The following is a 25,526-nucleotide window of genomic DNA, read 5'->3' as shown; positions in this document are numbered from 1 at the left end:
ATGTACTGGGACGGCTTTCCTGTCAGTGTTTTTTTTTTTATCAAGTCATTCAAGATTTTTGTTGATCAGGACCACTTCAAATATATTTGGTCAACCAAGCAGATTATTATTATTATTATTTTTGTTTTTGCTTTAAAGCTATTTGTTGGTTTATTCATTGGCAGCTTAGGTCTAAAAGTGATGATCTATGCAGGAAATGATTCAAGAATCTAAATAGAAATGGATGCATTCAGAGAAAAAATTTCCAGCCTTATTTCTGCACCTTTCCACGTTATGGACCGGAGGTGGGCTACATTTTTGTTTAAAGAGTGCTTAAAAAAGAAAGTTCTTTTTTTATATTTTCCAAATGACAAATCATTTGCAGTAGTTAGCAAGTCGGAAAGAAATGCAAAAGTAAAACTAAACAATACACCTGATGTCTCAGCAGTTTGAAAACCAGCAGCAGGAACTGAAGTCGTTTTTTGTTTGACTTTTTCAGTGTTTCACTCTTTATATTTTTACTTAAATTCATTGAGGTTTGAATACTTTTGTATCAAACTTTGTACTTTACTTGGGTTGAGGTGTGAATTTTAAGTGAGCCGTCAGGGATTTGGTCTTTTTCAGCCCTTCTGTTTTATTTTGGATTATTTTTCCACTGAGGACACATTTCTAGTCAAATTGTAGATGTTGAACAGACTTGCTCTCATGTTTGGAGTTTAAGCTGCTCAGATCCTGTGAATAACAAAGAAGCCCAAATTATTTTCCATCCACCTCCACGTTTGACCTGTTTGATTTTCTCTAAACATTGCTCTGCACAATATGATCAGAAATCCAATTTTCTTTTCCCTTATCTGTCAAATTAATGTTGATGAATGAAATCTAGTGATTCATTCAGATGCAAATTTAAAAATCTAATTCAAGTGTCTGCAACTTGCAGCTCTTTAGATTCAATAACTCTAATTTTCCCCATTTTATTCTGCATATTTTGGTTCTACTGACACCAACTTTACCCCAATTCTACACATTGAAATGAAAAACTTATCTTTAATTTTCAGCTTTGCAATAAGTTGATTTATTTCACCCAGATTTCTCAAGATTTATTCTTCTTATTTGAGGGCATCATAGTTTGTTTTAGCTCTCAGGCTCCATCGTGTCCAAAAGTCCTTCTTTCTTTCTTGTTTTATTAATATCAAAATAGTTTAAAAATCAGTTTTAAAACTTTGAACGTTTTTGAAATGAGAAAATAACTGAAGAATCACTGCCAAGGCGATTCAAAGTGGACAGAAGCGACTGTAGATTTATTCACCATCACTTAAAAGCGGGTCGTATAACAACTTGAATCAAATAGACGTTAAAAATGTCAGCAGTTGTCACAGCAGGAAGCTTCCTCTACATCTAAATATAAACTGCATCTGCTGTAAAGAGCTGCTGCTGCTGCTGTCTAGACCAAGGGTGTTCAATGTTGGGATCTGGGGGCCATTTGTGGTCCGTGGAATGATTTTTGACGGCCCCCACAACCACAATTCAAGAATAAATTGGAGCAAAGCAACAAAGCTTAGTACAAAAATATTTCCTTCAGTTTTTTTGGTGAATACCACAGCCACTCATTAATCTATGCTTTATATTACACTTTGTTGCAACCAAATCTGCTTTGAAATGCTGTATAAAACCCTGGTTAAATACAGCAAATGTTTTCAAATGGAAACTGACCCAGATCATGTTTTTGTGGCTGAGAGAAGGCAAAATATTTTAAATTTTTTTCTTCTATTGAGTCCAAAATAATAAGTAAACTGCATGGCTTTCATTTAAAAAGAAAAAAATTGAGAAAGTCACTTGAAGTTTGGGATCTACAATCCCATTTCTGCAAAAAAAAGAAGAAAAGTTGATTACTTGTTTAATCTGATTAAACAAGTAAAACATTTAGCTTATGTTAGAGTAAGTAGACAAAAAGTTGCTGTTTGTGTAATGAGCTGACAATTTTGACAATAATTTTTGATGCTCACTTTGAAGGAACATGATTTTTCTTAATTTTTGCTCTGTCATTAAATCTATTTAAGCCTCCTCTCTCTCTCTCTCTCTCTCTCTCTCTCTCTCTCTCTCTCTCTCTCTCTCTCTCTCTCTCTCTCTCTCTCTCTCTCTACAGACCTGACCTCCTCCTCTGTTGAACTTTCTGTGCCACTTATCCTCCCTGCCGTGTTCATCCCTCAGCAGATAACACTCTGAACAACCAGGAACGTCTATTTGCTTTGTGTGTCTAGATCTGGAAAGAACAAGAGCGCCACTGAAAAGAAAGAGAAAGAGTAGGTGTTGTGATGTAGGCAGCCTCTGTGAACTTTTTACAAGATTAGCATATGGATGGTAAAATTGCCAGTCAGGGTCTTTTTCTTCTTTTTTTTTCTCGTCTGTGCCGGAATAAATCCATGTTTTGTATGAATGATAAATACCATCAGGTTAGAGTTGAAGCGCCTGTTGCTGAGGATTTAAATTGTGTTTTATGGAAGAGAACAGCTGAAAATCAGCAGCATTTTATCAGTGGGTGGTAAATGGATCTCTTTTTCTGCAAAGCTTTCCCACTCAGACAGTAAACGCTACATTCACAAACATATTTGCTCCAGCATGCAGGTAGGTTACGGCTTTGAGGGGAGAGGTGTGGGCAAATTCTGAATAAATGCCTTTTATTTAATATACTAGTTTAAAATGCATCCTGTGAACCCCATCCTGGCTCGGTATGAGTCACTGCTGCAGGAACTCTTATTGTGACGGCTGTTAAAGGCTAATATTGAAGCAACATGAATAATAAAATCAACCCAACAACCTACATCTATATGTTCTCTTTATCCTTGCAGAGTTGCATCACAGAGTAGCACACACACCCAACAAGATAAAAACCTTATTGCAGAGAGATTTTTGATGTGGCTGTCCAATCAGGGTGGCATGATCCAGGGGGGTGACACGAGAAAATGTTGCGTCATGTAACATTAAGCTCCTCGAGGTTTGCTGAAGTATGTTTTTAAAATAACATTCCCAAATGTAATTTAGTTTTTTTCCAGCAATTACAAACTATTTCAATAATAGTAATATCAAAATAATATGCTCTATTTTATTAGAATAGAGCATAAAATAATTTGGATTTTCTTTTTGTCCCTCCCCAATAATTTTTTTTTTTTGCAGAATACACTGTATAAATACTTTAGAAATATCATAAGTAAGGCTACACATTTTTTGGAAACAATAGAACCAGCTGTTGACATTAAATCTACAAAGATTGATTCAGCTGAGGTAAGTTAAAGCACATTTATATTCGTTTTAGTTTAATAGATATCTATATCCAAGTGTTTTGTCTTTGGCACAAGTAGGCAAAGGCAAGCTGTATCTTTATTTACTAAACCTAATGAACCTACTATTACATGTCTAAGTTTTTCTTTAACATCCATATTTTTTTTATCTAATTATACTAAAACAATGACCGAGGTGTTTTTTTTTTTGTTTGTTTGTTTGTTTATTTGTTCTTTGGGAATTTACATTTTTTTATTTACTTTTTTTTTTGTGCAAAATTAGAAAAATCTACAGATTTTTTTTTTTTTTAAGATCACCAAAATGTATACTCAGTCTTTTTTTGGCACTATCAGAGCTCCATACATTTACTCAAAAACAAAAGCAACATTTTGCTCCAAAACAAACCATCTATCCCACAAAATAAATAACACAAGCTGAACCAGAAAAAGAAAACAAAAGTTTGAAGCTTTCAACTTGACTGTAAACTAAAAGGGCTAATTTGATGCATTTAAGGAGATTATTTCTTTCAACTTAAAATTGTTCGTTTAAAAAGAGAAAACATCAAACTAAAACACAAACACATTACTCCCTTTACACAAAAAAAACAAGAAATAAAATGACTCCTTAACTAAAATCTGAGTCAAAATGGTGACAATGTTCTGCAAAAAGAGATGAAAGTTGTTTAAAACAACTAAGTGACGGTAATAAATTCATGTTAATTTATTCCACACACACAGAGTAAATGTTTGGAAAGCAGTTTTTCCTAATTCTTACACTAGACAATTGCTGGTCTTTTTTTTAATGCGTTTTTATCAAATACCAGCATCTTCAGAGCAATAGATATCTGCTTTGTTTTTAAGTGGAGGGAATTGATTCCTTTGCCAACAGAGATTAATCACTTAGATTTGGTCATCTCAATACAACATATTATCAATAATTAATCCCTCTATATAGTGGCTGCTTATGTGAACAGACACAACAACAAACAATATTAATTGTAAACTCCTTGGTTTCAGTTTAAATATACATTTTAAGAAAATGTACACCTTTACAAACATTGCCAAAAGATGTGTGCTATGTTAGACAGAATGTTTTTGCAGAATATTGAAGTGGTCAGAGTGACTGGAAGTTAACACAGGAGCCATAATAATGGCTGTCGCAGTGAGAGGACAGATCGAGCCTTCTGAAATTGTGCCCACACTTTCAGAATGACCGTTATCACGATGCAGAGTCACACAGACATATTTTTAGAAAGAACTCAGTTCCCTGGCAACAGATTGAAGTTAGCTTGAAGTCTTTTAAGAAGAAATTCACCTGGGAGTGTCAGAGAACAAGCGGCTCCATAAATCTCCTACATGGTTTCAGACACGAACACAAAAACGATCAAATCTGAGCTTTAAATGAGAAAGGAATCGAAAAAATCTCTGGAGAATAAATGGCTAAAGAGTGAACTGTTCTCAAAAGAAGAAAAAAAGAGAAGAAAATATCTGACTTCTGACTGTTTTTGTTGCTTTTCGGTCAGAAATGTTGATTTGTTCCAAGTTAATTACTGTTACACTGGCCCAAAAATTAATGCAGGATGACCAGATTTACCAGTTATTTTGTACTTATATTTTGCATATTGCATTAACACACGGATCACTCATAAAATTTTTGAAAAAAAATATTTTTACATATTTATACCCACATTAAGAAACTAATGTTTAGTTGGGTGCATTTCGGTGGCTCAATTGGTGTAGCGCGCAGAAGCTGCTGTCCTCGGTGCGGTTGTGGTTCGATTCCCTGTCTCTGCCACTTTATGTATGTATTTCCCTTCTCCCTCCTTTTTACTGATTAATAAAGGCCAATAGTATTTTTTTAAAAAGGGTCAGTTTCTCTTTCACGTTCGTTAGGAGTATCAGGTTTTTTGTCAATACAATAAATAAATTCAATCTGTGACCTTTGCAGGTCCCTCCATCTTCCCATGAACAGCATGATGCTGCCTGTGGTGAGCTGAAGGGAATTGTAGTTTTTCGTCTCACTAATGTTAAGACTTTAGGCTAAAAGTACATTTTTCTCATCTGAGATCTTTCTTCCACATGTTTTCTGTGTCCACTGCAACTGGAAATGTACATAAACATTTTTTTTTTTAAGGTTTTTGTTGGAATGTAACAAAATGTGTAAAGCTTAAGCAGGTGTAAATACTTCTTCAAGGTACTGTAAATATGTGATCTGTATGTAGTAAAATAAAGTTTTACATTTATTTACACTTTGGTTCACTATTTAGATCAAGAAAAGGAACTTAAAACAACTTTTGTTTCTTTACATTTTATTTACTTATATGATAATTAATCACCATTGCCTTTCTTAATCAATTATTATAGATATTACAGATTTCACAGGTTTTAAGCGGTATGAGAAAACTGATGTGTCGCCTGGTGGCCACTAGGTGGCAGTAAAACTAAAGAAAAGAAATCGTTCTTATTTTAGTCACCGCCATACAACCCAAAAATCAAACTGCTCTTATTTAACTGTCTGATACAGGATTATAATTGTTATAATATTTAATATTTATATTGAATCTTAGTTTATGGTATGGTTGTAATCTTGTAATTCTGTAATTCTCGTCAGTTTTAATTTGGTTTTGTAATTACGTGAGTTGTATATGTTTTAATTGTGTGTATCTTTTATTTGTTATTCTGTCCTCTTTTCCAGGTCTCCCTAAATAAAATCGAAGATTTTATCTCAAGAGACATAAAATAACAATTAACTAACTAACTAAATAAAATAAATCAATATAGAAACTCAGAAATAACATAATAAATTGATCAACTGCTGGTGGATTGATGTATCAACCATGATCTACTACCGAAAACGGTCAAACGAAACGTAAGAAACAGACTTTTTTTTTTTTCTGGACAAGTGGGAAGTAAAATATCTGTTCACCAGGTTAATGACAGACCTGCGTCTTGTGTGTGGAGCCAACGTAGCTGTTACATTTTTCCTATAAAGCAACGTTGGCCCACAACTTTGACTAAGTCTTTAATTTTGGCCCACTGTGTGTTTGAGTTTAACACCCCTGCTTGAAACCGCCTGTCCGGTTTCTCTGCGTTGGCAAACCAGGATTGCACAGCAGATCTTGCAACATCATCTCCCCATCTACGTTCTGCTCTGGTTTGCTCAACAGCTTTCAGACACAAGCGTACAAGTAAAAGTTGAATTCTTGTTTGACAAAACGACCCAGAACTAGCATTAAAAAAATCTCCACCTGCTAAAATTACATCCTCTCTGAGATATATTGACCTGACCTGAAAATCCCTCCTGACTCAGGGTGATTATGACAGTCCTGTTTGAAATGATCAAGCAGAGAATGAACAGAGATGACAAAATCGCCTGATGCGGGCCTAGCCTCTACATTGCTCAAATAGTTTCCATGCTGAGTCGATTGCCACATCCACTTGAATTCTCACAGGACACAACTCAGTTCTGCCTGCGCTCCGTCCCACAGTGGGAAATTAAAACCAGCCAATAACTGAAGGTCAATTTTAACGCCGTGACATAAGATAAATATATAATGTTCAACTTATGTGCCCAGTGAAACACAACTCTTCTGTTTTATGAAGGTTTTAATGCAAAACCTTCTTGCTTACAATGTATTTTAATACAAAGACACAACTAAAAAGCAGAAAACACATTTCATTTGGGATTTTTATTACTTCTGAGTTCAGTGGTTCTCTGCTCTGAACACTGCAAAAACACAAAATCTTAGTTCAGTTGAAATAAGTCACAACTAACTTGTAGGTAAGTTTTCAGCAAGATATCCGAGCTTGTTTAATGTCAAAAATACCGGTTCCAAAGGCAGATTATTTAACTTACCACTAGAACTTTTTCATTAATATTAAGTATCTTTTGACTTAAAACAAGTTCATATTTTGTGCTGAAAAGTTTCTTGTAAGTTTATCTGATTTCAAGTATACTCTAATATTTGCATTAGAAACTAGACAACAAACAGTAATATTTTATGTTTTTGCACTGAAGTGACATTTTAAAAAGTTTCACTCATTCCCACTACAGAGTTCTGAAAATTTGAAGATTCATCACAGGTTGGAATGTTTATTCAGTTTAATAGTCAGAGTTAAAACAAAATGATCCAAACAGTTACTGTCATTAACATCCGTGGCCTCAACATCAATCTTTTCTACAAGCTTGACGTCTTTTCATTACTTTACCTTTACTTTTCACATAAAGTTGTAGAAAAATTGTTGAGATGCTTTGAGAATATTTCAATTTTTCTGAAAATCATGGGACTATTGGTGGGAATTTGGCAGCATAATTGGCACTAAATATAAGCTATTTCATATTATAAATGTTAACTCAACAAAACTGTAGTGATACGAAAGCTTGCAGGCGAAATGAGAGCGGTGTCATTATCCCGTGATGTGAGCAGCTCGTCGAGACAGTCTCTTTAAAAAGCAGTGAAGATTGAGAAGGGGAATTCTCACTAATGTTAGCTTTTACTGGGTTTTCTGGGTCAAGCCCGTTATATTTAAGACTCTCTGAAGTTTAGTTCTGCTGACACTCAGATTTGTAGTTTTATTGAGGTCTTAAGACAGATTAATGTTCCCGCACTGACTCACTCTGCTCTGGTAGGATGTTTCATCCTCTGCTTTTTGTTGGAAAACTTCAACACCTTTTGTGCTGAATTTTGTAGAAGAATAATCGGTCAGCAGAGTAAAAAATAAAGAACTGAAAACACAGTCTTGAGGTGCGCCTGCGCTCAGTTTAATGGAGCAATATTGAGAGTTGTTTGACGCTGTAGCAGTTTTTATTTGAAATGTATGGGGGAATTTTTTTTCCATAATTCGAGAGCTCACATTTTCATTCTGAGAGCAGGATTCCATGTCTTTTGTTCTCAAAACTTTTAATACTTTTGCTTACATTTTCATTTTGAAAGCAGGACTTCATGACTTTCCTCTCAAAACTTGTAATGTTTACTCAAACCTTTCTCCTCACACTCTTGCAGAACTCTGCTCGCTTACGAAACATTCTCTGCTTGCTTTTGGAACTTTTTAGCACTGTCACCTGGCAACCTCTCAGCCAATTGAATGAAAGTGTTTTACTGGGTGCGTTTGTTTCCTTCTAGTGGGTGTACCTGTGTGGCTACTAATGATTGTATCAACCTGCAGCACCCACTGGATGTAAGGAGTTGGTTGGGTGAACAAACTAATATTATAAGGCTGTTAGCGATCAGTAGCACACTGCTAAAAGTTGAATTCATGTTTGACAAAACGACCCAGAACTAGCATTAAAAAAATCTCCAACTGCTAAAATTACATCCTCTCTGAGATATATTGACCTGACCTGAAAATCCCTCCTAGCGGATATTTGGTGGAACATGGAGCAGAACGCTGAGGCTGTTGTTTCTTTCTACATCCAGTGGGTGGCGCAGGTTGCTACAATCAATAGTAGCCACACAAAAGACATGAAATCCTGCTTTCAAAATGAAAATGTGTGCTTTTGGATTATGGCAGAAAAATTCCCCCATAGAAATGCTAATAATGCTAATTTGAATAAGTGTATATCTAGCTGCTATACTCTCATTCTTGTAAAGCTTTGACCTGCTTTTAAGCTGAAATTTAAAGAGTAAAGACACTATTGTATTCTGGTCTGGAATATCAGAATACAATAGTTAAAAAATAGTATTCCGAGTTAAAATAATGAAACAAAAGCCAAATAAAAACCCCACAGACAAGCAGAAGAGACTCTTTCAAACTTGTGTTTTTATTTGATAATACTGAATATTCTGTCCTTTGCCTGGACTTACACAAAGCATCAAAAACATGCAAAGTCCTCTAATAAAACAATGTATACTTATTTCTCTACACTTCCGCTAAAAGGACTTGTTAACCGCACTCTCACGTTACTCCAGCGCAAGAGGTCCCTCTGTTTGAAGACAGCTAAAAACAATTGTGGACAAACACACAAAAATCATGACGGCTTTTATAATAACACTGAAAAGTACAAAGTAAATGAAAATGGAAAGAGTTTACTTTTAAATTATGCCTCTAATACTCCATCATACATATATTTTTTAGTTATTGTAGGTTGAGGTGTATAAAACATCACTGTAAACTTTGATTAGGTTGCTTTCTAGGACAGCGATAAAGCTTTTATTTAATAATAACTTGAAAGACAAGTCAGAGCTAACATTAGGCATGTAGAGAATACCATTAAACTGCTGTTTGCATTTACAATCGACAGATAATACAAAGACACTGAAATATCATCTTGCGAGCTCATCTCAATCCCTCTTTCACACATTCAATCTCCCCCAAGTTTCCCGATACCCAGGACTTTCACACGTCTACGGTTTTATTGTAATATTTTATTTTGTGTTATGACAAATATAGCGAAGATTTGCGTGTGTTCTTTCATCACCAGACAAAATCTGCACCAGAGGTGGATTTGGCAGTCTGGGCAAACGACAAATGTCACATCCACGTGCTAAGGCTCTTGTCTTTACTAGAATTCATCCTCAAAAAGTGCAAATCTAGTTCTAATGCAGTAAATAATAATTATCAAGTAACACCAAAAGTATATGCATAGGTACTGTACAGCTACATAAAGATGAAAAAAAGGAAGGGGATACAGTATTTAAGATTTGACTGCAGAGTAGTGAAGAGGAGTTGGCTTTAATTTAGATGGGTAATCTTCATCTACGCGCTCTATTTAAGGAAAGCAGGTTGTGGGCGTCACCAGTACTTATGGGGAGAAAATGAGAGAAGTGTAAATAAGAGATATTTAAAAAAGAAAGGCAACTTGAAACTTGCTTTGGAATAAAATAGAGAATGAGGTAATAAAAGTTGAAACAAGATGGAGAGTAAATGATGGTCTGAGGGAGCAGAGAATGACTGACTGCTGCTCTGATGTTGAGCGTTTTTGGACAGGGAGAGCTCTGTCTCAGCAAGCATGTATTACCTCCTAACGCCAGCCTCAGGAGGAAGTTGCACCGACACTCCACCAGTCTATAGTTGTGTTCAAATTGTCCACTCTTTCATTACTGAGTCCACTATTAGCAATTTGCCCATTTTGTAAAGTAGAATACAGGGAGTGTACACTGTTAGCATACGGTTTATGCTAACCATTAGCATTAGCAAATGTTAACTGTTAATGGACGTTTAGGAAACTGATTTCTAGGACCACTGTTGTGTTTTCACTTAAGGTCTTAAAAGACGAATCAAAGCTAACGCTAAGAAGTTACCAAATAGCCAAGTGGTAACCACTAATGCCAGCATTCTAATTGCTAACAGCAGTGGCAGCTAACTACAGGCTGACTTGAATAAAACAGGAAATTACTTCAATTATGTTGCTTTCAAGAAAACTAGTCCACTTTTAACAACAAGCAGACTGAGTGAAGGCTAATATTAAACATCTGGCCATTAAGGTAACTGAGCCTGACTGCTAGTATCAGTATGCTAGTATGCTAACTGTGGCGTGAAGTGTGTAAAACAGTGTTGTACTGCTAACGTCAATGCTAATTGTTTGATTTTCCAAATCCATCACCTCAAATTTAGGCCTCTATCTTGCTGGTGATTATTTATGGAATAAATAACTGTAAATACTAATTAGTTTAAAATGAACTTTACATAATGAGTGAGTGAACATTTCCAACACAGCCTAAGTCTCATAATATCATGTTTTTAAAAAATTTTTAAATGAAAATGCTGCATCTGACGACAACTTTTGAGCCATTTCTGAGTTGTTTAATCATGGGAAACTTTAGCATGAAAAGTGGTCACATCGACAAGAGGCTAAAAGTTATTCTCAGAAAGGCAGCTAATTTCTATCACGATAGCTTTACATTTTTAAATAGCCTAATTTTTTATTTCAATTGCCTTGTTTCCGTTTCTCTCTGTCAGGTTGCGGACTTAAGGGTCCTCTGCATCCAGAAACTCCTTCTTGGGTGGGGCGACGCCACGGTACCAAGAGCAGGAGCCATCTGCCCTCTTGACGCAGGCGTAGTGGTTGGCCTGGCGTCCGTGCACCTGCTTCTCGATCATCAGGTCCGTCCACAGACACTCCTCAGGGGCTGAGATCTCACAGGGCAGGGAGGGACAGCGCACAATCTGCAGAAAAACACAAAACAAAGCCGCTGTGAACTCTGTGCCAACATAAAACTGAATAATATTAGCGGGAGATTAAAGATATTGCTGATTCTTTTTGTTATTAATGTTGAAAATGCTATGAAGAGATTACTGGCAATTTATTTATAAAAGTTCTTTGTCTTAAAATGACAAACATAAAAGAATGAAGTGTGATTTTAAACAGAAATGTGCATTTCAGTGCATGGAGTAAAACTGTGGAATAGTTTGGATAAGTAGTTGGGAAAAATGCTCCACTATAAATCAATTTGTAACACTTTATAAGACAAACAACTTTAGGTCATACACTTCTGGAAATTATTTGTTGTTTGTAACTTATATTGTTCATTTAATGTATACCTATATGGAAATTTGTTTTGTAATTACTTAGAAAAATCCACGTTTATACAATATTTGTGTAGACCGAAAAAATTTAAGTCGAGCAAAAAAAAATTTATCATTATTTTACATTATTATAAGCTTGTCAGCATTTTCTGTGAGCTCCAGCATCTCACCTACTAAAAAACACAAATGGTTTTGAGCAGTTTGAATCTCCAAACACTACATGCTATGACAAATATAAAGAGGGACAGCCTTTTTAGAGAATGATATAAGCAGTAAAGTCTGGAAATAATGTTTTGTTTAACTTTATTCTTATTCTCCACCCAAATAGTCAAATCAAATACTCTTCAAGGCTTTTGCAGACTTGTTAGAAACCTTACCAAACCACTAAATAAGATGCTGTTATCCCTGTTCCTTGTGCATCACTTCCTAACCCAGTTTGTCCTTCCACTCAAATTAAATTAAGATGTTTGGATACGACACTCTGCAAACAGCCAGCTTACTTAATAATAAACTTTATAGCTGCTTACCCTCCCTGTTGAAGCTGTTGATGACTGTCTGCTGAACAACTATCAAAGTCAGCAGTCTTCCTTATTATTAGGATAACGTAGAATTTTTGTATTACAAATATCCGTTTTGGTTGGTGTTTTGTAATATTCTAAGAAATGCAATTGAGGGTTTTTATTCATAATCATCAGATCTAACTAAAAAAAACACTTGAATCACATCACTGAATTGAAAAGTTGCAGCTTTAAGTGGACGTCGAGAACTCCTTAAGCGTCGTTTTTACCTAATTTATTAAGATAAAATTAAAAACCAGCCACAAAAAGTGATCAATTCTAACTTTAAAATCCAGTTTGTTGTTGTGATGTCTTGTTTTCACCCAGCCTGCTTGTGTCTGGATTTTCTCTGCAGGAAGCGAATACCTGCTGCCTGTTTTGCTGTTTTGTTTAGTCATGCTGGGAGTTAAACAGACACAGATGGCCCTATGCTGCCTTACCTTGCAGTCGCAGCCCATCTGGTAGCGCTGGCTGAGGCTCTTTTTCTGGGTGGCGCTCAAGGAGTCCCAGAGCATGATGTAATCGCACAGGGTCACGTGCATGCGTCCGCCCGCCTCGGCCTTGCCTGGAAAAGAGCGAGTTGTGGCGCGGAGCGTCCAAACAGCACATGTGAGAGAACATTTCAGACGAAACAAGATTAGGCGAAAAACAACAAGCCCTGGATGTTCTCACAGGCTGAACAACAGATAACAGATTTGTTGGTACACCAGATAAAAAGCTGTTGCTTTCCAGACTGGAGCCCGCAGGCACCTACTCTTAACGACTGTGCCAGCGTCTGTGCAACCCACACAAGTGGCACTAGACAAAACAAGATATGTGGAGCAAAGTTTGCAGATTTGCTGAGATGTGCGTCGCTCCGTCTTCATCGCTGTCTGTCTGTAAAACGCCTCTCAGCATGTTGTGACTCACAACTCGTTGCAAATCTTCCAACTTTTGACCCTTCCACCTAAAAAGAAGATGAATAATTTTCCAAAGATGCCCCACTCAGCAGAAAGCTGACTGTTTTTTGCCACTGTTTGAGGCTGTGAAAGGAAACGCTGGCTTCAGCAGTTCCTCCTCTTACAACTCCGTGTAATTAGAGGGGGGCGAATGATTGCGGGTGCATCTCTGTCTGTGATGGGGAAACCAGAGCATGGATGACCTCATGATCTGCTGAGTCTCCTCGGCTTCGTCTGCCGCCTCATTCAGATGCTCCTGTTCGTTGAATTTACAACATCAACCTCTCTCAACATGAAAACATTACAGTGTGGTGAAAAAGTGTTCACTCTCCTGAGGCCTTCTCACACTTTGTCGTACTGAAGCAGGAAACTTCTGTGTATTTTTAGGAATTGGCTGAACATACAGTTGTGCATAAGTGAGAAAGGAAGCAAAAGAGACATGTTTTTTTGTTGTTGTTGTGCAGTCATCTGACCAGAGTCAACACTGCAACATTACAAAAACACCAAATCCTACCAAGTATTTTTGGTCTAGTAGTTTCTAGTGCAAATATTTTAGTAAGCTCGAAATAAGACGAAACTAGCATACAAGTAACTTTTCAGCAAGATATAGGAGCTTGTTTTACACCAATAATTTCTTTATATTGATGAAAAATTAATCTGCCAGCGGAATAAGACACGTTTATCATATTACAAGTTCAAACGTTTGAGCAGCTTGTCCCTTTTTTAAAAAGTTTATTATTATAAGTGTTTGATAGAGAATATCTCTCCATTTTGTCTTCCCAGGCTCACTAATCTTAATATTTTGTCTCGTTAGCAGTTCTCTTATGCTGCTTTGTAAATAACAAAGCAGCATAAGAGAGGTAAAATTTTTAAGAAAAGCGTCACTGGGAGCTACTTTTAGTCTTTCTTCAGTTTTTGAGAAAGAGCTACAAGTATTTTAACTACTTTTCTGACCTGACGGTTTAGATCACGTATCTCAAACTTGAGGCCCGGGGGCCAAATCCTGCCCGATATAGTTCTGTATGTGGCCCTCTAGATTATAAAGTGCCACATAAACAATCTTCAAATTTTTCATGAATCAAATTAAAACAGATTTTATCTGCATACTGCCAAGAGATGTTCATTTTGACTTATCAAATGTAGAGTAAGCTGTTTATTAGTATTTTTTAGTTTTATTTTTGCAGCTGCGTCCTGCTCTTTCCATTTTCATATGACGGATTAAACATCGCTCCATGAAAACAGCTTTATTCTTCCTTTGTCTTTATTATTATCATTGTTTCAGACTCTAGCAAACCTCTGAGGCTTTCAAGCATTCATGATCCTTTGTAAATATCACTTAGTCTCAGCCTGAACTTATTTTAAAATAGTGACACTCATCTCACTTGAAGATGCTCAATATCGCTAAGTCAAAAAAAAAGTCAAATTATTTCTATAAAACAGAAGCTACGAATAAAATGGGTCAAATATTAAGCCCTGTGGAGCTCCGTTTTTTCTTGAGTGATGCATTTCTCGTTAAAGCTGCGCTGTGTGTTAACATAGAAAAGATAATTACTCCTGTTTGCAGTTTTTGAGAAATGCACTGTGGAGTAAACAGCTACTCAACCGTTCCCGGAGACTCGAAGTGTCTTACGGCAGACGAAGGCCCACTGGTCTCCACAGGGTTTAGACAGAAACGTATCATTATCCATAATGACATAAACAGTTTCCTCCCCCAACATGCCCACTAGTCTTTATCTACCCTGTGTTTGTCTGCCTGGTTTAGCACACCTGCATGCCCAAATGTCATCTTTTTAAAAATCCCCCTTGCTTTCCTCACTGTCTCCACAAAGTTTCCTAACTTTTGTTTATTACACTGAAGCTGCTGCAATCAAGACAAAGAAATGTTCAAATTAACTTCTACCAATAGATCAGTCTGTGAATTTTCTTTCTTCTTCATTAACACAATAGTTGTGCAACATTATTTAGTATAAATACCTGAGATCAGGTACTCCTTCTTCCCAGCTGCGTCCAGGGTGACGCCACACACAGCAGAAACTGGTGCAGTGAAAACCGCCTCAATGTCCTGGTTGGGCCCTTTAAACATCTGAAATATCAACAACAATATTTAAGAGTAAAACACTGAAACCTTTTCTAACATGTTGGGCATCTGTAGGATGATTTAAACCTTGATCTGTTTGACGTCATACTGGATCCTCTTGATGGGGTTCCCGTAGATGTCGTTCCCAGAATCAACTTCTCTTTCGCCCACCACTTTTGCACGGATCACTGGAAAACAGAGTCAGATGAAGATTTAACTTAGAAGTATAGATGTGTCTGCACAAGTATGGAATAGGATTTCAAGATTTTCTCTGTCTGGATAAACGTGGGAAGAGATAAGTGTAGGAAAAACATTTGTAGTTCCACCTATTCGATTGTCTAAAAGTGGTGACGCATTCATGTCCCTTCTTATCTCATATCGTTTCTTCTTCGTGTCAAACTCAAGAATCCAGCCTTGAGGAACTCCAGGTGTTTGTTCAGATTTCAACCTGCCGACCCGGTCCACCAAATAAGAGCTGAGCACAAAGGAAGAAGTGACTTTCTATTCAGAAAAAGTCAAATGAAAACCAGAAATGTTAGAATTTGGGTGTGAAAACATAATTTGTAGGTATTTCGTCTTGATTTGTCTACATTGAGATAAATACTAAACAATGTTTGTTTATTAAAAAATAAAAATGCCCAAACTACTTGAAAATAGATGAACTAAAATCTGTTGTAACTGGAAGGTTTTATGCTTGACCAGCTGCAGGGCTAATCATGTCATCAAATCTGAATTAAAGAAATCGAAATAAAATAAGTTACCTATTTTCACCAGTGATTTTACAAAATAAGACAAAAGAAGCTAAAAGTTGACATCGGCCAGAAAATACATGACCCAGTGCATCTCTAGCCAAAAGTGAAAAGTTATTTTGAATAACAGATGTTAAAATAGTATTGATATTGTGCTTCTGGAAGAATGATTGCAGCGCAGCTAAGTGTTACATGAAGCTAGAAAATGACCATCTTAAAACTTTCATCCATTGATTGGTTTGAAATATTTGCGCAAATAATTGTACAGAAACTAGCATGTAGTAAGAATAATATTCAGGGAAAAGTTGAAGCAGCCTCACCTTTTTGTCTCATGTACATTGAGATAAGATTAATTTTTATGGCATTAATTTTGGAGAATGTTAGCGCTAATCCTGCCCACAGCTCAGCCTTTTATTGGTATAATTTCAAATAAAGAACTTAACTCATCTGCGCAGAAACATGTTGGCTTTTCACCTGTAAAGCCAAAATAACCCAAACTACAAACTCTGCAGCTGCTGTTGTGGCTTAACAAAACCTGATAGCATCAAATGAAGGACACCTCCGCTAGCAGCCTGCATGCACCAGCTACGGTTACAATCTGGGCTGCAAAACGTCTTACATTAATGATGGACGTTGGTAACTGAGATGCTTAATGAGCTGACATGTCTCCTATTCATTTATAATCCAATAATAAACATTTTCAACGTGAATGATTGTACACTGGAGTGTAAACGGAGTCAAACAGAACTCTAATATCCAGTTACCAAATATAAAATATGCAAGAGAAGCTGCATATTTTTAAACCTGGAGACATTTAAGCCCTTGAAAGAGTTTCTTTGAAAAGCAAATAAAACGTTACATATTTGCTTTGTATTAGATTGAAAACAAAAATCTAAAATAAAAATAAAAATTCTTAGAAACAAGCATTCGCACTCTTCGTTTTCTTCTTATGAACCACCATGTGTCCGTGCAGCTGATTATAAACGCAGTGCAGCCAACGCATCCTGCTCTAAATTACCCCTCAAACCTCAGATTCTCCATTCAGGCTAATAACAGAGCCTAAGCCCACTGAAACCACAACAACACCAGCTTACAGCAAAACAGGAGCAGGAACCAACGACAGGAACAGATTTAGGGATTAAAAAATTGGGCTTGCAGGCCGCAGCTCGGAGAATGACTCGGCCATGAGTGTGTGTGTTTTGTGTGTTTTAATGGCTTGACTGACTTCAAGCTTCAGCTATGCTACGAGCATTTATTTCAGAATGGAAAATATGAGCAATAAGAGTGTGGGTGTATGTGTGTTTGGTGGGGGTGGCTACAATGAGCATGAACAGAGGACGTGCACCGAGATAAAGACACACACTGCTGTTCTCACACCCCTTTGGCTCACTTTACTCTATATGCTTGGAGAGGCTTTTGCATTCTGCCGTTAAAGGTGACCTACTATGCTTCCTTGAACAGATTATGGGCTGTACAAAACATGTTTGAAACATTTTTACAGAATTATTCTTAGATAATGAGATTTCAGTCTGGTCAGTTCAGCCTAATTTTATCTCCTTTCACATTGAGCTGTTTTAGGGCCTCTTGTCACTTTAAATCCAAATAAACTGCTGATGGCCGTGCCCCTAAACTCAACGTTTACACTCGCACAGCAAAATGGCTGCAGATAAATGCACAATTATACAACCATACATCTTTGAAAAACAGAAATGGAGCCTACTTCACATCCAACAAGAATGCAGCAAGTGGTTTCTTGATGGTACGTCAACAACAAAACATGTCTTTTCCAGCAGCCATTGTACAGCGCACATAGTAAAACCAGCTGACCAAATGTGCTGGAGCGCCAGCTGGATTGCTAGTGCCTGTTGATTGTGACTCAATCAGAAGATTTTGGAAACTGCTAATTATTCAGACACCAAAAAGCATGAACTTATTACCAAATAACGCAGGGTTGGATGTTTTTTAAGTACTTGGGCTGTTTGGAGAAGCACCAGAAACCTAAATGGAAGTATTAAAAATGTGCAAAACGTGAATTTTCCATAAGAAGTCCCTTTTAAAAACCTCCCTGGGTCTCCTCCCGCTTTTTGTTTTTTCATTACAGTTTGTGTTCAATGCAACATCATTCCAATTCCTCCACACTCATCTACTTTACACATACGTTCCAACAAAAAACAAACACAGACTCATATTTTATCAACGTAACCAATCTACTCTGATGGTCCTGATTTTATAAAGTCCATCAAGCAATTAATATTTCATCTTCAGATATTCTCTGTTGCCCTGGCAGCTTGTCCATGTTGCATGCCCGACATGCTGCAACAGGACGGCAACATAAAGTGTTGACACAGGAAGCAAAACAATATGTCGGTTCTGCTTTAGAGAAACCAAAATACCCAGGAAAACTTGTACAATTCAGTTGCATTTGAAGCTTGTGCAAATGTGCAGCAGCATCAGCTAAAGTAGACAAATAAACACAGCTTGTACCAATTAATCGCATCTTAAACTAAAATAATCATAATTTACATTCTGATTATTAATATTTGTGGAGAGTGAATCTGTTTACAGAAATAATCCATTTAAAATTTTTTTTCTCGTTTTACTCGTTGATTTTGGTTGTTTAAAATATCTTCCAGTTCCAGTGTTATGGATTTTTTTCCCCCACTAAATTAAAGTTTACCAGTCTTCGAGAGTGTTATTATACTATTTCAATATCGTCAGTTATCGCAATAATTATCGGGACGACACATGTATCGAGAACTAATCAGATTATTTTTGTGTAAGATCTGGAGAAGCGAAGGATTACCAGTAAGGCAGTTGAGTTTGGCGCCGGTTGATCCTGAAATCGTCTGATCAGTGAGCGTCATCCAGCAGCCAGGACCCCCCACCCCCTCCATAAACCACCGAGTGACCCACATTTCAGTTGTTCCCCGATTCTGCCAGCTGAGATGATGCCTAATGACTTACACACATGTATCATTTGGAATATGCAATGATTTCCTTTCAAACACACACACACACACACCACAGAGCCCCCCACTGATTGTCTGTCAACTTGTTTTTTCGCCGTTCAGTGATCACCAAATCATCCGAGTGTCTTCTTTGGTCTGATTTAATCAGCTACAGATGTAAGTGGGCCTTCTGCTTAACTGGAGCATTAAATAAAAATCCGTCTTGCTCTCAGACTGTCGTGCAACATCTGTGTTCAAGCTCTGGATTTCTCTTTCTGAACACAAACAGAACTCTATGGAAGGTGTGCACCCAGTTACATCTGGTTTAAATGACCACAGTGTTTAAGGAAAGAAAATCCTGCTGACAGTAGGAGTAGGCTCTTATCGTATCATTTATGATTTATAAATAGGAATTATGATTTATTATTGTTACAGTAAATTTAAAACAACTGACTAAAATGTTAATTTTACTATATTCTGTCCTGTTTTTTTCATATAAAAATATTAGTACATTTAAAAATATGATGATAAATGAAGTATCTATGTGCAGCTTAGTGATATAAATCACACTTTTTAAGTCTATTTTGTTCTGAAGAAGCTTATTTCAAATAGAAATAATTTTTCAAAAGCAGCAGGTATGTTTGTGGTGCCACTAGTTACCTACAAAAGAATTAATAAACAGTTTTTTCTATCATTATTTTCATTTCAAAATATTGTGGTAAAGTCTTAAGTCCGTAACGCCCATCCCTAACTGATAGTCAAACACGGTGGAGGTGGTATGATGCCCTGGGGCTGCTTTTGCTTCTTCAGAAATCGGGTAACTTTCTGTAATGCATTAATTCATAAATTCTGGTCTCAAGTAGAAAATAAAGACGGAAAACATCCAGTCATCTGCTTATGACATTTATGTCAAGAACAAAATAAGAGTTCAAAAGTAAACAATTTTCAAAATGAAAGTTTTGGAGTGGTCTAGTCAAAGTCTGAATTAAACCTTATCAAGGTCCTGCGGCATGGCCTGAAACAGGAAAATCCTCCATTGTGGCTAAATTACCGGTAAAACAATTCTTACAAGAGGGCTGAAATTTCTCCACAGTGACCAAAAAAATTATCTGAAATTCTTTAAAACAGTTTTCACCATAAAGGATTTTTAGGTTTAGAGGAATTTTATTTTATTTATTTTTTTATTAAATCATTTAAAACTTTCATGTTAGATTTACTCTTTCGTGTTGTATTTTTACCGGACTTAATGTCTCTCTGAAATTCTAAATTTGTTTAATAATTTTAAGTCTTTAGAAATACTTCTTGAGACAAATAGTTTATTGATGAGATTTGAGCAAATTTTGATAATTTATTCCCATATTTGATCAAAGCACTCAGGTAAAGTCAAAGTTTATTTATAAAGCACATTTACAACAGCCTCAGCTGACCAAACTGTTTCACAACAAACACAACAGCACAAGTACATAAATGACAAAATAGAAAAATAAAATTAAGTCTAATAAAAATAAGATAATTATAAAAATGGCAGGCTAAAAAGTAAATTAAATAAAAAATTAAACAATACCAAATTTCAGCTGCTAACTCTCATAAACTGGAACTAATTTGATGATTTTATGTATTTTATATGGTTGAAGAAGTTAGCATTTCATTTTTTTTTTCTTCTTAGTGAATAGAATAACATATATGGATAAAAACGTTAAGATGAAAATACTATGTTTCTTTGCCGCTTCTGCTTCTGTGCAGACAGTTTGGTGACTCTGGTCTTCCAGACAATAAACCAGTCTGACTGGGCAGGGCAGTGGGGGGAAGTCCCCCTCTGTGGCCGAGTGATTTATTTAAAAAGAGGATGTTTGCATTGCTAGTTGCGGAGTGGACGCATGACATGGCGGGACTCTTGATGACTTGCGGTCTGACCTGGAGCATCACTTTGGATGAAAACTGAAGATGATGCACACACTCACTGAGTCAACCAGCTAACGCCAGGCCTCAGCTTACTAAAACAAACCTCCACTGTTGTATTTATGCAAATTTCTCCATGATTTTTCTGATTTGAAGTCATCTAAACTCCATTCAACCACATCCCTGCCCTCATCTATGCCACTGCTGTGCTTTCTGTGGGTGCTTCTGATGGCATGTTGCCGCTTTACCCTCTAAGTTGGTAAAAAATTATGCGCCACCAATGAAACTGGGAATTTCTGTGGTTTGGTGGTCTGCTTGACCATTAAAAATGTTTTCCTGACTCATACGCGCTCAGAAAAAAAAAAAAACAACACAAGCACACCTATGCACCTCTCATGCTAGACATCCTGTCTCTGGAGCTGACACCCGGCCGGCCAGAGATTGAGTCACACCTGAAAACAGAGCCTCCGTTTTGTGAAGCACACACACTTCTTGTGTGATTTGAGTTAAAAAGCAGAAAAGCTGAAGCCACAGTAATGCAGTTTTCCAACTTTCTTCAGGATACCATGCATATTTTAACTTCCACTGCCATTTTTTTTATTGCCTGTTTTTCCCTCTCCCAGCACTGACAGCCAGATGTCCTACATAGCCAGTGAGTGGGAGCATGGCATGGACACACAGGCCTTCAGTTGTGTGTTTGGTTTGTGAAAGCCTGCACACGGGTGTGTTGTCCCTATGCAGCACCGGAGCAAAAAAAAAAAAAAAAAAAGTTGGGAAAACCCCAGAAACATTCTTGCAATTCCTTCCCAGCACCACCCAGAAAAATGCACAGAAGTGGTATTTTAGATTTTTTTTTTCTAATTGAGAAAAGTTTGTGGTGTTGCATATTCTACGGTTGAATTTTACCCAGCATTCATACTCTCTCCGTCCTCTTGTCCCCTTCTGATTTCTGGTGCCACGTTGCACCGCAAAACCCAGGCTTCACCCTAGAGCTTTAGAGCTGAGTGCAATGATGGGGTTGGATTTTCTCCCGTTATATCAGACTAAGATAGTGCATATAAGGGTAGAAGGGAAAATAAAACCACAGGGGGAAATAATAACACCAACGGAGCAGTGACTGAGTGCAGATGCACTTAAGGCATAAATCTATTTTACTGGGAGCCACATGCTCCAAATGATCCACTTTGAAAGATGGAAAGTAAGTCTAAATGTTTAGAAGGAAAATTTACAGGAATAAGAAAAGACTAAAGAATTATCCACAGTACTGCTAGTGAAGATCAGACAGCCATGAGAACATATAGATCCGAAAGTGTGACTTTAGTATTTTTTTTAAAGGGGACCTAATATGCAAATATAACATTTTGCACATTTTGTTAGTTCCATTTGGGTCTCAACTGCTTCTTAAAACAACTAAAGTCCTTAAAAAAAACACCCAGCTGCTTTTTCGGCATTAGTTAATGTCTTTGGTGTCTGGAAAATGAGCAGTTTCAAAAACCTTCCGAATGTAACGTCACAAATCAGCAGGCACAAGCCCAGCCCGTTACCTAGCAACCCCAGGGAAGCCCCGTCTGTCACCTAGCAACCCCAGCTGAGCCACTGAGTGCGATGTACAATGGCTGCTGGAAAAGACAAGTGCTTTGTTGTTGACTTACCAACCAGAAACTATTTGCTACATTTCTTTTGGGTGTGAACGAGGCTCCACTTCTGCTTTTCAAAGATATATAGTTGTATGATAGCACATCTGTTGCAGCCATTGCAAGTGTAAACATGGAGTTGAGGGCGTTTCCAGCAGGAGTTTATTTGGATTTAAAGTGACAAGAGGCCCTAAAACAGCTCAATCTGAAAGGAGCTCGATAAAAGCAGAACTGACCAGACTGAAATCTCATTATCCAAGAATAAGTTTGTGCAATAAAAAAAAAATAACAAACATATTTTGTATAGCCTATAGATCTATCCAAACCTGTTCAAGGAAGCATAATAGATCACCTTTTCAAGGTTTTCGTGGACATAAAAAAAAATTATATTTCCAGTTTGTCATAGCAGAGTGCCAGATAAATGCCTATATCTGCCTTTAACACCAAATTTATGAGTTACTTCAGCCTTATGTTTCTCCTTATGTTGTGGCTTCTAATCTTTGGAACAACCTGCCCTCTGACATGAGACAGTAGGCGCTTCCACTTTTAATATTTATGTTTTCACTGGAGTTTAACACAGTTTGAGTTGCTGTTTTTCCCGATACTTTTACTCCACTTGTGTTCTTGTCGATGCTTAGTATCACTGAGCTTTTATTTTTATTGTTTTATTCTTTGCTTTATGTTGTGATAATTGGTGTAAACTGTGAAGCAATTTGGTCAACTGTTGTTAATTTAAATGGGCTGCACAAATAAATCTGACACTGACATTTTTAAAAAGCATCAAAATACATTTCAGATCTCAAAGGTGTAAGCACCTCTGACAAAATGATCGATCAAAGGTGTCCCTGAACAACCTCATGATTCGATTTTAGTTTTCAATCTGTCACATCATGTTGGTAACATCTTCCCACTCTATTTAAATAAAATAAAAAATCCTTAAAATGTTGCATCTCTTCCCTATTTCCCCATAAATACGGAGGAAATAGGAGATTGTTGTTAATGAAGAAGACAACCAGAACTTGTTGGACATTCCTGCTTCATTGTTAGAGCAGCCTCTATGACCACTTTTCATTTTACCCTATTAATTTTTGATAGGGTTCGATTTGATATTTTCTGAAATTCCTCACGACTCTGGAATTTTTTCTTCTGACTGATACCTTTTGTACCTGCTCATTACCTTAATCTTTACCTTGATTTTAATCCCTTGATGCCTTTCTGCAATCTATGGTTTTTGCTAAGGAATGAGGAAACGAGTTGAAGAAGAAAAAAGGAAAGTTTTTTTTGACAAAAAATGCTCTTGAAGCTAGATTCAGTTGGGAAGAAGGTAACTTTATTTTTCATAAGCGATTTTCTCTGCCATGTGTCGTCTATGTTTTGTGTTTGGAGCACATTGATGTCATTGCTGATCCTCTGCAGTAAATATTCAGTTTGAGGATGTTGTATTCAAAGAAAGACCATTAAAAACAAATCTGTAATTTTGGGAAAAGTTAATTTTCACGAGAACCCGGACTGAAAACTTTGAAGTGTAATCAACGATCAATCTGTTGCAATTAGGAGACTTGTTTGGGCAAATCAGATGCATTTGCATGACGCAAATGGTCCATTTCACCATATCTCAAAGTTAGTCAACTGGATTAAGATCTGTGTCTGTGGAGGCCAATGGAGTACACTGGGCAGGGCAGCAAAACTGAACCCAAGGGCCCACATCCTCTTAAATCCGGCCCTGGCCTGGGATAGTTTTAAATCTAGCAACGCCACTGACTTAGATTTCTGTTTATGTTAAAATTAATATAATCTTTTCTTGGAAATTTGTGTTTATTCCTTATTTAGAGATTACCTCATGTACATTTAAGCACATTTATAACTATTATTTCCCCCAAATATTGCTAAACTTTTGCTTTTCAGTTGGCAATTATTGGCAAAATTAAATCTGCGTAGGAATGCAAGTGTGCAGCTTGAATGTGGTGCAAGCTGCCTGAGCCATGGCCTTGACTCTTACGGAGCAACACCCCCCTCATCGTCAGGCTTTCCAGAGGTTTCCACCGGCCAAGGGCAGCCTGTGAAGCCGCGTCGGGGGCTCTGGAGCGCCGCAGCGGCTCCGGACAGCTGCCGGGCACCCTGGTGCAACACGTAAACAACAACAACACAACAACAACAGAGCTGCACTCACCTACATCGGCGTTGCAGAACGCCTGTTGCGGATGCACCGGAGCGCAGCTGCACGCTTCCGCGAGCTCCTCCGCGCGCCACAGCAGCAGCAGCAGCGCGAGCGCAGAAAGGATGCCGTTAACGTAAAACGGCATCTTGGTAAACACTGCAGCGGGGCTTCTTCTTCTTCTTCTTCTTCTTCTTTTTCTTCAGCCTCTTCGTCTCCGTCTGCGCAGATGCGTTGCGGAGTAGATCCAGAGGCTGCGCTTCCTCCCTCAGCTGGTTTCACCGACACGCACGTCAACAACAACAACAACCGGGCAGGACCTGCCGGTTCGACTCCGTAATGACAGAGAGGCTACACGGTGAGACCAGAGACCCGTCCTGACACTGCTGTCAGCAAATGTCTGTCTGCCCGGAGTGTTTTGACTTCAGGGATAGAGGAGGTTCTGTAAATCTGCGGCTCCTCCCCGCTCGCTACACGGACTACCGGCAGAGGGCGCTGTCTCCCACATGATGCGATGAAAAGTCCCCTTTTCCAACAGAACTTGAATCTGACCTACAATAATATTTTTTTATTACGCTGTTCTTTTCACTTTTAGCTTGAGTAATTTTATTAAGTATCGCTACTCTTGAGTAACATTTCTGTATTTTCTACCTATTGTAAGTTACTTCACTGAATGAAGAACATTGCGAAAGGTTTGGTGAATGTTTTAACCAAAAATTCACCAAACACAGACACACACCTGCAGTTTTTGTTACAGTTTCATACGGTTTTATTGAAAGAAACTGATTTTTTTTTTTTGCCTGATTTTTTTTTGTTACTTGTATGAATTATCATTTTATCCTCAAAATA

At 37.3% G+C, this 25,526-nt stretch overlaps 1 protein-coding gene across 1 annotated transcript; it reads right to left on the bottom strand.

The window, feature by feature from the left end:
* Nucleotides 1-8,994: 8,994 nt before the first annotated feature.
* On the bottom strand, nucleotides 8,995-25,140 carry timp2a (TIMP metallopeptidase inhibitor 2a). The gene is made up of 5 exons (XM_008437014.3): nucleotides 24,693-25,140; nucleotides 15,380-15,480; nucleotides 15,190-15,298; nucleotides 12,718-12,842; nucleotides 8,995-11,360 (listed from the first exon to the last, which is right to left on the bottom strand). The coding sequence occupies exons 1-5, from the start codon at nucleotides 24,823-24,825 to the stop codon at nucleotides 11,163-11,165; spliced, it is 666 nt and encodes a 221-aa protein (XP_008435236.1). The 5' UTR covers nucleotides 24,826-25,140; the 3' UTR covers nucleotides 8,995-11,162.
* Nucleotides 25,141-25,526: the final 386 nt, after the last annotated feature.

Source organism: Poecilia reticulata, chromosome 19 (genome assembly GCF_904066995.2).
Source record: "Poecilia reticulata chromosome 19, P_reticulata-male-v2, whole genome shotgun sequence".
Classification (NCBI taxonomy): domain Eukaryota; kingdom Metazoa; phylum Chordata; class Actinopteri; order Cyprinodontiformes; family Poeciliidae; genus Poecilia; species Poecilia reticulata.
The sequence above is the reverse complement of the archived record's forward strand: the minus strand, read 5'-3'. Positions and strand labels throughout refer to the sequence as shown.

What these genes read in the sequence shown, in the direction of transcription:
- timp2a (XM_008437014.3), bottom strand. Translation starts at nt 24,825, where the DNA reads ATGCCGTTTTACGTTAACGGCATCCTTTCTGCGCTCGCGCTGCTGCTG. An exon ending in GTTCTGCAACGCCGATGTAG is followed by an intron (nt 15,481 to 24,692) that starts GTGAGTGCAGCT and finishes TCTGTTTTCCAG; the next exon opens with TGATCCGTGCAAAAGTGGTG. An exon ending in ATGACGTCAAACAGATCAAG is followed by an intron (nt 15,299 to 15,379) that starts GTTTAAATCATC and finishes TTGATATTTCAG; the next exon opens with ATGTTTAAAGGGCCCAACCA.